Below are 14,660 nucleotides of genomic sequence, written 5' to 3'. Positions count from 1 at the left end.
CGGGCAATTTCAAACCCGCCAATTCGCCTGAAGTGCATGTTTTCAGAGGTGGGACGAAGCCGGAGGGAACCCATGTAAAAAGACACGAGTGAGAGCTGCACGTGTTGCTGTGTAACTTGCTGTTACACTGAAACTCCACCAGGTCCATCAGCTGAGGTGGAGTCTCATCAGGATCAACGGTGAGGGGACAGGAGAATAGCAACACATTCAGAACAAAATTCATAAAGCGGTGATTGAACTCACTAGTGAGGAACATATTGTTTGCTGTATACTGCTTTATTTGCACACCCGTATTACTGTCCATGACATCCCACAGAGCAGGGAAACATGTGGTGCAGGTCTCCGTTAGTGACAAGTGTCTGAAAAAGATATAACTTTTATCATGTTTATGGGCTCATCACTCTTCCATCCCTTGGAAGTGGGCACCATTTTGTTAGCATAATTATGGCAAATGCAAAAACATTCATAACCTGTCCAGTTTATTGATTGTTACTTTGTGTTACTAATATTACATAGCAAAACCTTAATATTAAGCTTGTGCTATGTGTTACTCTTTGACTCTGGTGGTGGTGCCCTGGTGCCATCTTTATACCATCTGCCACTGTTGGCATTATCAACTAGCATTGTATGTATTCATTGGTATATATGTTTGTATTTAACACAGACCCAGTCCTTTTGTGTTTACTCAAGTCATCAAATCATGTTGTGCTTCAAAAATATATACAGGTAGTCCTCAAGATACGAACATCTTACTTACGAACATTGGTAGATACGAACAACCGCGCGCTGCCGTTTTGGACTATTGTAGTTCCCTTTTCTGCCACAACCCACACCAAGCACTAACATCCCATAGATTGAGATTTCACATGTCATGTCAAAATACCTCAGCAAATATAAGACTAAAGGAACAGTTTGCTCTGATGTCAGACTTCAAGAGGCTTTCCTGTTCACGCAATAATTTTTAATGTTTCGTCCCTCTTGTATCTACATTCAACTTGAAATTCATTCATTCATCTTCTGCCGCTTCATCCGCCTAGGCGGGTCACGGGGAGCTGGAGCCTAACTCAGCTGGCACAGGACGTGAGGCAAGGGACACTCCGGGCATGACGCCAGTGCACCGCGGCAACTTGAAATTATGAGTAGGAAATGAATGCACAATTTATTTATGTGCATGGAGAACATCGAAAATTGAGACTGCCGACAGTTCATGTCAGTTGAAAGTTTGAGCCAGCATTTGTAGATCATATGATTCCTGTAAGAAAACAGGACACCGAATGCTTGGCTATTTGATGTTAACTATTGATAGAGTTAACTGAGAACCTCATGGAAATAAAAGAGTAATCAAGCATAAAGTGGCCTGTCGGACTTTTGATGACAAGGAAGTGCATCAGTGCATCATTCACCAAATTGCGGTAAAATACTTTAGCTGGTTAAAACTTTGCTTACCCTCTACACCCTTGAGAATAACATTTATTCAGCAGAGGAAGTGATGTAAAAGTTACGGTACTACAGAATTTGTTTTGTTTATGTGTTGTTTTTGTGTGCTGTAATTGTTTCTGGTAAGTCCTAGGCAATAGTACGTTCATATTTAGAGTAGCAATGGCATTTAAATGACCTCAAATGGCGATTCACACGTGACTGTGAGCATGAATGGTCCCTTGTCTTTCCATGTGTTAGCCCCGAGATGAACTCAAACCATCCCTGTAATGTTTTCACAGCTATCCATCATTATCAGCCTGAAAACTAATATTTTAGGTGAAAGTGAAAAACAGAAAGAAGGCATGAATTAACGCGTGACACGTGAAGCAAAATCTCCATATCTGGTCCAACTGGTTCATCTCAGAAAACCAGGAAACAAGTGACACCAAGACAGGTAAGCATACATGGGACCAAATAAAGCTTCCTTGAGACATTCAATCATTCTATGATTGACACAGATGACCCATCATTACTTTATTTCAATTACAGTGCGCCTTTGCGGTCAATGCGTTCCAGGAACCACACACGATTGTGGAATCCGCAATCAAGAACACGATCTATTTATCATATTATTTATGGTAATTTAAACATTAATGAACCCTCCCCTTACTGATATTAAACCACCACTGTATTACTTTTCCCCACACTCTTATCAACTGTTTAAAGCACTTTTGGGTCTCAAGTTAGTCCGAGACTGACTGAACGAGCGCACTTATGGACGCCATCAGCCAATAGAATGCGCGTAAGGTTTACACGAAGATCCTGTGGGACTTCAGCTTCCAAACAGCTGCTGGTTAACCAACCAGAGATGGTGGAAAAAGAGCGGAAGAGAGCAGTGGTGATAGATGTGGCGATTCAAGCTGACGCTAACATCAGGAAGAAGGGACACGAAAAGATTTAGAGGTATCAAAGGCTGAAATAACAGCTGGAACATATATGTGAAATGCCAAGGCTAACGTGGTAGTAGGAGACTTTGGGGCAGATAGATAGATAGATAGATAGATAGATAGATAGATAGATAGATAGATAGATAGATAGATAGATAGATAGATAGATAGATAGATAGATAGATAGATAGATAGATAGATAGATAGATAGATAGATAGATAGATAGATAGATAGATAGATAGATAGATAGATAGATAGATAGATAGATAGATAGATAGATAGATAGATAGATAGATAGATAGATAGATAGATAGATAGATAGATAGATAGATAGATAGATAGATAGATAGATAGATAGATAGATAGATAGATAGATAGATAGATAGATAGATAGATAGATAGATAGATAGATAGATAGATAGATAGATAGATACTTTATTAATCCCGGAGGAAATTGCATAACACCAAAACTGACTGCTGACCCCAAAACTGGAAGACTGGCTCAAGCAGATTCCTGGAACAACATCTGAAGCCTCAGTCCAGAAGAGCGCATTCCTAGGAACGGTGTGTGTGTGTGTGTGTGTGTGTGTGTGTGTGTGTGTGTGTGTGTGTGTGTGTGTGTGTGTGTGTGTGTGTGTGTGTGTGTGTGTGTGTGTGTGTGTGTGTGAACCAAATCCACCTCTGGAAACCTCTGTGTGTGTGTGTGTGTGTGTGTGTGTGTGTGTGTGTGTGTGTGTGTGTGTGTGTGTGTGTGTGTGTGTGTGTGTGTGTGTGTGTGTGTGTGTGTGCTGGGTGATAAGATAATCCTGTTGGGTGATTAGATTAGATTTTATCTGAAGGTAAACAAAATCCATCACTTGACACAACTAAAAATGGCCTATTTACATTTTATGTCTTTTGTTAATTAAACCATAATCAAATTTTCAAAAAAGGCATATCAGCTGAATGTCTGTGTAGGTTCTCAGTTATCCAGGTCATGGTTATCCAAAGCTGTTTAAGTCAATCCACTGGACTTTAAGAAAGTTCTTGAGGACGTTTCGTCCAAAAGACTTCTTCAGAACTGATTGACTTAAACAGCTTTGAACATATCAGCTGAACCCAGCTGTGTCACATGAGCCAAGGTTACAGGCTCAATATTCATGAGTGTGTTCATTAATCTGCATATTGACACAAAGATGTTTTCATTTCATCACATTCATTTAATTTTTTAGGAAAAGTACCAATCATAAAGACCGTGCATTTCGCGGTATTCCTTGTTTTTTGCCACAAAATCACAGGCAAGACAGACAGGCTGAACAAATTCTTCTTGGAGTGTCAGGACATGACGACTCACTGTGTAGTGCTTTCTCCACTCAAAGTACTTCATGTACGCCTCATCATTTTTATCCAAGAAGTGTAGATGATCTGCCAATGACTTTGCATCAGGGAAATCATTTATGTGAATGAAGGCACTAGAGGGATAGAACACCTCATAGTTTGCTCTTGGGGGACCCAGAACTACAGGTATTGTCCCTGCACACAGGGGCCCATTAATCTTCTCTGTGATGTAGTCTCTATGGACTGAGTTCTCAAATGACAGGTAGAATTTACAGCGAGAAATCGTTGCGTAGTAGTCGTCATAACTTAGCCTTCGAGATGTAAAAGCTGTACCATACAGTTTGATCGCAATGTGTTTGGACAATTCATGATAATAGTTTTCTCTCACAGCTGTTCCAGTGTGGTGATCATGATTACTGACAACCCAACAGACGAGTTTGTCTTTCTTTGGCAGAACAAAGTCATCTTTCATGTCTTTGGGTCTGATGGTGAGCTCGTTCCTCACCGTGATGTCTGCATCTTTTCTGTAGCTCAGTGTCAAGTTGAACAGGTTTTCCAGTCCTGGTATCTTTGCCGTATTTGTTGGGGATTCCACATGGTACCAAATCCACCTCTGGAAACCTGGACGTGGACTTCGCGGCAGGTTTGACAAGTCCCGTGAAATACCTTTGTGGAAGATAATTACTCCTTCGGCTTCATTATACAGAGATTTGTCATCAGTCAGAATACAGCCGTCAATATTGTGGACACGAGAGCATTCTTTGAAATCAAAATGTACACCAAGAGGCCAGAACCACAACAGGACAATGGGCTTTTTTTTTGTTTCCACACTTTTAGAATTATTAATGGCAGCTAAAAAAGGTGGAGCTGTCCATTTAGGAGAAAAGTTATTAAAAAATAGAAGTACTGCAAATGTACAGCAGATGAGCACAGCACATGTTGTTGCCACAAAAAGTAATTTCTTGGTAGGTGAAGGATTCATCTGTGGAATAAGAGAAAGAAATGAGTCAGTGATTTAACATTCATTAATCTGTAATCTGCTATTAAGTCAATTCCTTGTTCGTTTTTATGTTGAAAGGCTGTCACAACTATGTCACTTTTATCTACAAGGAAAATTATTTTTGAAATTACAGGTATTATCAATTATCAACAGTATCAGCTAAAGCTAAACCAATAATAAAAATGCAAATACTAATGGAGATTTGTAAGCCCTACATTGCTTATAGTAGTACATTAGATAAGCATCAAGTGTCATTTAAAGAATAATTTATATACAATAATCTCTCGTTTTTTCGTGCTTCAAGATGCACAGCTTCACTACATTGTAGATTTTTAGTAGGTAGTCATGTGATACCGTATGCACATGCTATTGGCTGACAGCATCCGTGTGTGCGCTGCATTCCGAGACTCCCAGGAATGCAGCGCACTTCCATGTATTAAAGAAACACTTTTCTATGATACAAAGGTGTTTGGAACAGTGCATTAGAATGTGGGAAAAGGTAATACATATATAAGATGGTTTAATATCAGTATGGGGAGAGTCCATAAACGTTAAAATGACGGCAGAAAATTAAATAAATAGTTCATCGCTATATTGCAGAATTTAGTTTTCTGGTAGGTGGTGCTGGAACGCATTTACTGCTAGTAATGGGGGATTACTGTATACATGATATATGTATACAGTGTATAATACCTACCAAACATTTTGTATCATTGTAACCAGGTGGTAAAACTATTTAAAGATACTCAGGGAATAAAAAGCACTGTAATTAATATATTCTCAGTTGTAGTCTTGCTGTAAGAATTAACGTTGGACAGAAGGGGGTAGAGTGACTCACGCTTCCTTAAAAAATACCGGAAGTAAACGGTATCATGCAGGTTTTTCACGGAGTTGAGTCACCTGTGCCGGCCGTGAGACGATTTCTGGACATTAACAGATGCCAAGCTTAGGATTGCTATTGATGGTGGATCACATTAGCATGTGTGCTACCGGAGCTCAGTGTGTTTAAGCTAGCCAGAGGTGCCACTGACGTATTTTTGTTAAGTGATTTTTGTTACCTATTTTTCTATGTGTTTTTTCATGTATTTTTCTATGCATTTTTATGTACTTTTTTGGTAACATTGTGTTAAAATTGGGAAACAGAACAAGAATAATTTTATGTAAACCATATCTGATTATTTTGGTAAATTTACAAATTGATTCAACCAACACCTTAAATTTCATTTATAATTATTTCCAATATTATATCTTGATTTGGGGAACACAATAAAGACCCACAAAAAATTGCATTTGAAGTCTGTGTGTTACTTATCCCGGCTTCAAATCTTGGTACCAGGAGTGGGGTCTCTTTTGTCTTTCCCGTCAAATTTAAAATTGGCGATAATTGTATGCATAGTAGAGTAAAATACAGCAGTGGTGAAGAGTGACCCGACAGCAGATCCGGAGGGACAGAGATAGCTGTGTTGCATGGTGCAGTGAACCACAGAGAGTATTTTTTGCTACTTTAGAGAAGCTTTTGGAGATAACCGCAGTATCTCCCAGCTACTTCAGAACTTCTATAGCTGCAAACAGAAAGAAGGTGAGGGCATACGTGAGTTTTCATATGCCTTATCACAAGCACTAAATTCAGTACTGAAACAGTATCCCAGCTCTGTTGCTAATGAGAAATTGGCATTAAGAGACCAGTTTGTCGATGGAGTGAGAGACCCTGCATTGTCACGGGAACTTTGTAAATATGTCAGGGCTCATCCAGAATCAACTTTGATAGAAGTATGTGAAGAAGCTTACTTGTGGGCCTCAGAGGAGCCTGCAATAAGTGCAAAAGATGTAAAGAGTAGAGTTAAAGTCTGTAGCCATGTAACCGCAGATGCACAGTGTACAGCTGCAATGGCTGGTGAGAAAAAAAGGGTACCTTGAGGATGTCATCGCATCGAGGTCCTCGCAGAGTAAGAGAAAGTCAGCACAACCGATCAAGCTAGTGAGAAATCTGTCTCACTTGGTGATGTTATGACTATTCTTGCTGAACAAGGGAAAGTTATCATTGAACTAACTAAGGCAGTAAAGAATTTGACTACTCAGAATCGAAGTCTAAGCACCACATCAGCTACGAGACCAAAAACTCTACCAAAGTTTACAGCTGATGGTAAACCAATATGTTTCTGATGTCAAACTGAAGGTCATGTTGCTAAACAGTGGCCACAGAAACAACTGAAGCATACAGAGAACCCTTCTGCTTCAAGTCGGCAGGGAAACGAGAACCCCTGGTTGTAGTGAGTCAAACAGTCAGTCAGTCATTTTCATATTACCACCGCTGTATCCACCGCAGCGGGTTGCGGGGAACTGGAGCCTATCCCAGTGGCATAGGGCGTGAGGCGGGGGACACTCCGGGCACGACGCCAGTGCTCCGCGGAGCCACACACAAAGACATACAACCACTCACACACACACTCACTCCTACAGGCAATTTGGGACCGGCCAATCAACCTGAAGCGCATGCTTTTGGAGGTGGGAGGAAGCCGGAGAACCCGGAGAGAAGCCACGCAGACACGGGGAGAGCACGCAAACTCCGCACAGAGCAGGACTCGAACCTGGGACCTCCGTGCCGCCCATGATTCGAACAATGCAGGGACACATGTCAGACTCAACCAAACCTGAATTTACTCGATAGCAAGTTATTGAGCGTACAATCGGCAAGTGTCCAGTAGTTGATCTTAAGCTCAAGAGTACACAAGCTCGCGGCTTACTAGATACAGGTAGCGAAGTCAGCACAATCATGCCTTGCTTGTCACTTCTAGTTGGCTCAAGATAACGGCTGCAAACGGCCTTGAGATACCTTATCAAGGATATGTTCAACTGGAAGTGGAGACAATGGGTTTGAAAATCCCACACTGTGGTTTCCTGGTCTTGAAACCCTCAGCGAGTGTAGCCACAGCAGAACAGTACATCATCGGTATGAATGTCATTCGCATATGTCGACAACTTGTCATATCAGAGTTTGATACAGGGTTGAAAGGAACGGTAGCTTCTGGTTGGACAACTGCATTTCAGCAATACAAACATGCATTGTTCCAAAGAAAACAATTGTCAGGGTAGCAGGTAGGGAAAAAGTGAGAATACCTGCTTCTTGTGTTGCCACTGTCATGGTTAGGGGTCTCTCCAAAGAGACAGCCAACAATACACAAAAGATTATTGAGCCTATAAACACACCCCTACCCACTGGTGTAGTTGTCATCCCAGCATTGGTAGATGGCAAGTGCCATGTCATTCCGGTCCAGATCGTAAATTTCTTACAAGAAGACGTGTGGCTGTGTCCAAGAACCAAGCTAGGAATCATCTCAACCGTGGAGTGTGTTGAAAGTGACCAGACCTATGAAGTTAAGTTTAATCGGATCTCTGCAGATTTTGAACAGGTCTCTGTTGACACCAAAGATGGACACATTGACAGTAAAATGCAGACTATCTTAGTCAGTCTCGACATTGGTGGTGATGATGAGGAGAAAGCATCTCTGTGGGCCTTATTGGCAAGGTACATTGATGTATTTGCTAATGATGAGGAAGATCTCGGTTGTACTGATGAAGTGAAACACAAAGTTAAGCTGGCTGATGACATACCTGTCACACAGCCTTATAGGAAAATACCACATAACCAATATAAAGAAGTCCAAGAACACGTTTCAAAGCAGTTAAAAAAGGGCATAATTCAAGAGAGCGAGAGTTCATATGCTTCACCTGTGGTTGCAGTCCGTAAAAAGGATGGCAGCATAAGCCTATGTGTAGACTATCGCAAGCTAAACCTGAAAACAAAGAGATGCATTCCCACTACCTCGCATCGACGAAAGCTTTGATGCTTTGAAAGGTGCCAGATATTTTTCCACCTTTGACCTTGCAAGGGGCTATCACCAGGTAGTGGTAGACGAGCTTGACAGGCATAAGACTGCATTTACAACGCCGTTCGGGCTGTTTGAAGACTTGCGTATGCCTACGGGTGTTTGCAATGGTCCTGCGACCTTTCAAAGGTTAATGCAAGCGACTATGAAAGATTTGATCTTTGAAATCATGCTTGTATACCTTGATGATATTTTGGTGTACTCGCCCTCGTTTCAGTCACACCTGGATAGGCTTGACATAGTGTTAAAGTGTCTCAGAGACACCGGACTGAAGGTTAAGTTGGGAAAATGTCACTTTTTCCAAAAAGAAGTCAGATATTTAGGGCATCAGATCTCAGCAGATGGTATTGCAACAGACCCTTGTAAGGTGGTAGCTGTCAAGGAATGGCCTGCACCTTCTACAGTGAAAGAACTGCAATCTTTCTTGGGCCTGTGTAGCTACTACCATAGGTATGTTGAAGGATTTTCAAAGATTGCTTCTCCCTAACATGATGTGGGGAATCAATGGCGTGCAGCTTGCAGTCCCGCGAAGGCCAGCCAAAAGCTCAGAGCCTTGTGGGATGATAATTGTCAACAGGCCTTTGATCTAAAAGGAAAAACTAATTACTGCAACGGTGTTAGGTTTTGCAGATTTCACTCGCCCTTTCATTTTGTAAACTGACGCAAACAGTCAGGGTCTAGGACTTATCCTATTACAGCAACAAGGCGACAGAAAAAGGGTGATTGCATATACAAGCAGACGACTAAGAAATGCATAACGAAATGACAAAAACTATAGCAGCATTAAGTTAGAACTGCTAGCACTCAAGTGGTCCATAGTTGAGAAGTTTCGGCGTTATTTACTTGGCTCCAAGTTTACTTTCATTACTGCTAATAACCCCTTGTGTCATCTCAAAAATGCAAAACTATGAGCCATTGAACAGAGATGGGTGACACAGGTAGCTGCATTTGACTTTGATGTACAGTACCATCCAGGACGATCCAACACAGCAGCTGATGCTCTCTCACGACACCCGTTAGCAGGGGAGCCAGTACCCGACCAAGATGACAAGGAATTTGATGACTGTGTGCCCATTTGCAATATGATTTGGAAAGGAACCTCCCTTGAACCTGAGTTGGTTACTGCAGGGGTCAAATCTCAGGTTAATCAGATCAGAGCACTTGATGCAGATGCGTGTCAGTCTGTTGTAAAGGAGGCTACACCAACACTTCCAGGCTATTCACAGGAAGAGTTAAGGAAATTTCAGAGTCAGGATTCAGAGCTCAGTGTATTTCGCACATTTTGGGATCAAAAACATAATCCAAGTCCTCAGGAAAGGAGAAATCTCTCCAGAGCTGTGAAGTCACTGTTTAAACAGAGTAAACGTATAAGAGAGAAAGATGGCTTGTTGTACCGAGTGGTTGAAGATGTGCACCATGGAGACTGTCTTCAGTTGCTTGTTCCAAACTGTTTGCGAAAACAGGTACTGGAGAGTGTGCATGACTCTATGAGTCATCAAGGAAAGAGAGAACCTTGTATTTGTTGAGACAAAGAACATTTTGGGCAGGCATGCATAATGACATTGAACGGTGGGTAAAGAACTGCCATCAGTGTATTTTGACCCAAATGCCTCATCCCAAGATTCATCCACCTATTAAGTTTTATTATTGTTGATGATGTTTCCTTTGGTTTAAACTCTGATCCAAACACAGAAAATTCACCCGTCAGAGACTGTGAACGTGAAACAGCTAATTCTGAGTTTGTGTTGAGAGAGGATGAGGGTCCAGTTCTTTATCAGGGAGTAGCAGGGTCTGATGCACCTGACCCTAGAACTAACCAGACACCTGATGTACATGCGCCTCTCCCTGTTGTTCGTCAGAGACAGAAACCAAATTCAGGGGTGCAACCACCAATACCTGCTCAGTGGAGAAGTAAAAGAGCGAATGCTGGAGTTCACCCAAACCCACACCATGAGCCCAGATCGGTTTTTGAGTCATTGTCTCTAAGTCCTGCAATGGTATCTCATATCCTGTCAAGTATGGGATCTGTATTCTTTAGAGAAGCGCTTAATGAAGTGAAAAATAGCTTTGCTGTCAACGAGGACGTTAACAGTTAAGCAGGGGAGAATGTAACCAGGTGGTAAAACTGTTTAAAGATACTCAGGGCATAAAAACCACTGTAATTAATATATTCTCAGTTGTAGTAGTCCTGCTGTGAGAATTACCTTTGGACAGAAGGGGGAAGAGTGACGGTCTCTGGGAGACGTGCGCTTTCTTGGAAAATACCGGAAGTAAATGGTATCATGCCGGTTTTTCACGGAGTTGAGTCACCTGTGCCAACTGTGAGACGATTTCTGGACATTAACAGATGCCAAGCTTAGGATTGCTGATGCTGGTGGATCACATTAGCATGTGTGCTACCGGAGCTCAGTGTGTTTAAGCTAGCCAGAGGTGCCACTGATGTATTTTTGTTACGTATTTTTGTTGCTGATGCTGATACTGATGGCTTTGCGGGTGAGGCGGGTGTTATAAATGTCTGTGAGGGAAGGGAGAGAGACACCAGTGATCTTTTCAGCTGCTCTCATGATGCGCTGCAGGGTCTTACGGCAGGAAACGGTGCAGGCGCCGTACCACACAGTGATGCAGCTGGTTAAGATGCTCTCAATGGTGCCTCTGTAGAAGGTGAGCCTGATGGGGGGTTGGGCTCTTGCTCTCCTCAGTTTGCGGAGGAAGTAGAGGTGCTGTTGGGCTTTTTTGACCAGCGATGCGGTGTTACAGTCCCAGGACAGGTCCTCGGAGATGTGCACACCCAGGAACTTGGTGCTGCTGACACTTTCCACTGCAGCACAAAGTTCTGTAGGCTGTCTCATCATTGTTGTTAATGAGACCCAATACAGTCTGCAAACTTGATGAAGAGGTTGGAGCTGGAAGTCAATGGGTTAGCAGAGTGAAGAGGAGGGGGCTTAGTATGCATCCTTGGGGGGCTCCCGTGTTCAGCATGATGATGCTGGAGGTGTTGTTACGAACTCGAACTGCCTGTGGTCTCCCTGTCAGGAAGTCCAACTGCAACCCCTCTAGATTATTTTACTTTATGCGCTTCCAAATACAATTTTGATCATTTGATATTTTAATTTAGCAAATTATTCTGTTACGACAGAAGAATTTTGAACTTGCTCTGTTATCACAGAACAACGATCAGCAAGACTAACTTGATTTTTTTATTGTGTGAACAAGGCTGTTACGGATTTGTTCATTTTTTTATTCCAATCAAATTAAACTCAGAAGTTTTTCATTTGATTCTATTTGGATGTATGAGCTCATTGAACATATTTCGTTGGATGTGGAGGACTCATCCTGGGAAGAAGAGAAAGAAATGCCTCCACATTTATGAGAATCTATCATCCACTTTCAGACTGACTAATTTTTAACAGTGTAGTGTATCTTAAAGGTGCACTTCCATCCATCTATCCATCCATTTCCAACTTGCTTCATCCGCTGTAGCGGATGCGGGGTTGCGGGATCTATTCCAGGCTACTGGGAGCGTGAGGCAGGACACACTCCGGCGCACCTCGGAGCCATACCTATACGTACACACAGATAAACACGTACGCACACAATCCCACTTATGGTAACTTGGACGGGCCAATTCACCTGAAGCGCATGTTTTTGGAGGTGGGAGGAAGCCGGAGAACTCAGAGAGAACCCATGCAGACACGGGAAGAACATGCAAACTCCACACAGAGCGGGACTCGAACTCGCAACAGCGCTACCCAGTGTGCCACCGTGCCGCCATAAAGGTATACAATACTTGTTTAAAAAAATGTATGTGCTTTTGAAATTGAAGTCTGAGACCTGTGATTACATTTTTGTTTTACATCTTCCATCATTCATTTAGGAAATGTAATTTTTTTAAAAACTTGAAGAAGCAGTGAAAAGTATAAAGTCCATTAACCAGTCATCAATTTGCATGTCAGATAAACATGCATGAGATACTTTAGATTCTTATTTACAAAAGGATTAAAGAATTAAAACATGCTAAAGAGGCCTTACCTTTTGTGAGGAATTTAAAGCTTATTTCCAATATTCAGCTGAAGACTTACTGCAGGTGTGTGACTCTTGAGACCAAGTGAATCCTTTCGTAAATCTGACAATGATTTGTTCCCCAGCCCGTTAAACTCAACTAGAAAAACCAGTTGGAGTCTTTTTGTTTGATCTAATGAGAATCCATTTGTAGGATGACACGTCCGCTGTAACTTGTGAATGTGACTTCTGTGAACACTCAGGAATACAGTGATTAGTCATAATACTTCGACAAACACTCACAGATGCAGTCCACACACAGGGTAAATACATGTGAATGCTGCAAATGAAAGGCAACAAAGAACAAACAATACATTACACAGTTCATATACAAGGAAACATTTGTAGCTCAAGTTGGAGGTTACATGTGCTTCACTGTCAGCTATTGGAAGAAAATTATTATTATGACTTATAGACAAAGTTAGAGCAATAGTGGTGTACACTCTGATGACATACACAGAGGCTCAAAACAATCTTGGCTTTAAAAAAATTGTCACAAAACAAAACACTGAGGTTGTTCTTTCCTGAGTGTTTTGTTTTATGACAAAACACTCGGGAAAGAACAACCTGAAAAACAGTCTGCATATCCCCTTGATTTTACACGAGCAATGTTCTATATGTTTATCTTCAATTTTTTATGACAGTAAGATTAAAATAGAATAGAATGGAAACTGTCAGCTTTTGTCAATGAGGTACTTTGTCTCTAAAAAAAGGTCGAACAAACAGTTATGGGCAGGTCAAGGAAATGTTTCATTATTTGTCATGGATACCTGCAGACTGATTTTCTATGTTCCATGTCTGTTGATGGCAAACAATCCATAATTTAAATCCTGTCAAGTTCATGGGGCCTGAGACACACCAATCAGGAATCTATAGTGATGTCAACAGAAAAAGCATCAGAGTTGACAGACAGGCTGGAAGGCAGTGTATGTCTTTTGGTTTCAAACCACACCAGTTACAGTCATGCATTTCAATTACTTTCTGCATCTGTCCTGGCTTTCTACCCATGTTAATTTAATGTGTCCTTGTCTCTTGAAAATGTTTTTGTTCTCTCTTTAGAAAGCTGTTTGTCCTCCTGACTTAATTCTAAGTCAAAGTCAAAGTCAGCTTTATTGTCAAATGTACCACTAACCACGCCTTTGTCTCCTCCAGGCTGGATTATTGTAATGCGCTCCTCATCGGGATCCCTAGCAAGAGCATTCACAAGCTCCAATACATACAGAACAGCGCTGCTAGGATCCTGATGAGGGTGTGGAAATATGACCACATCACCCCCATCCTGGAATCACTGCACTGGCTCCCTGTGGGACTCAGGATCAAATATAAGATCTCCCTCCTCACCCACCAGTGTGTACACGGTAACGCTCCAGCCTACGTAAAGGAACTCCTCGTCCCCCAGACCACCTCACGCACCCTCTGCTCCAGCACAGCCAACCTCCTCAAGGTCCCCAGAACGAAGTTGCACAGCATGGGTGACCGAGCCTTCTGCTCGGCTGCTCCCAGTCTATGGAATGCTCTCCCTGACCATCTGAGAGCGCCACAGACTGTGGATTCTTTCAGACGTGGCTTAAAGACTCACCTTTTTAAAAAGGCCTTTCCTTAGTCTTTTATATATGCCTTATTGTTGGGTTGTGCTGTTTTTATTCGTTTACTTCACTATATGTTTTATGCTCTCTTTGTCTTTGTAGCACTTTGAGATTCTTATAATGTAAAGTGCAATATAAATAAAATGTATTATTATTATTATTATTATTATTATTATTATTATATATGCAAGACATACAGCACAGATGAAATTGCAGTCCTCTCTGACCCACGGTAAACAGGCAGTACAACAGGCAGTACAACACAGACAGTACAACACAGGTAGCACAACACAGGCAGGACAACACAGGCAGGACAACACAAGCAGTACAACAGGCAGTACAACACGGGCGGTACATCAGACAGTACAGTACGAAGTATTAGACGAAACACAAGGAATGGTAAACATTTCTATACACTCCTTAATCCCATAGGGGAAGTGACGC

The 14,660-nt window shown here is 41.8% G+C and overlaps 1 protein-coding gene across 1 annotated transcript; it reads right to left on the bottom strand.

Moving 5' to 3' along the window:
- Positions 1 to 3,574: 3,574 nt before the first annotated feature.
- On the bottom strand, positions 3,575 to 12,700 carry LOC137607526 (4-galactosyl-N-acetylglucosaminide 3-alpha-L-fucosyltransferase 9-like). The gene is made up of 2 exons (XM_068333354.1): positions 12,601 to 12,700; positions 3,575 to 4,666 (listed from the first exon to the last, which is right to left on the bottom strand). Exon 2 carries the CDS (start codon positions 4,664 to 4,666, stop codon positions 3,575 to 3,577), a length of 1,092 nt encoding a protein of 363 aa, XP_068189455.1. The 5' UTR covers positions 12,601 to 12,700.
- Positions 12,701 to 14,660: the final 1,960 nt, after the last annotated feature.

This window comes from Antennarius striatus, chromosome 14 (assembly GCF_040054535.1).
Source record: "Antennarius striatus isolate MH-2024 chromosome 14, ASM4005453v1, whole genome shotgun sequence".
Lineage (NCBI taxonomy): Eukaryota > Metazoa > Chordata > Actinopteri > Lophiiformes > Antennariidae > Antennarius > Antennarius striatus.
This window is presented reverse-complemented; position numbering and strand designations above follow the sequence as displayed.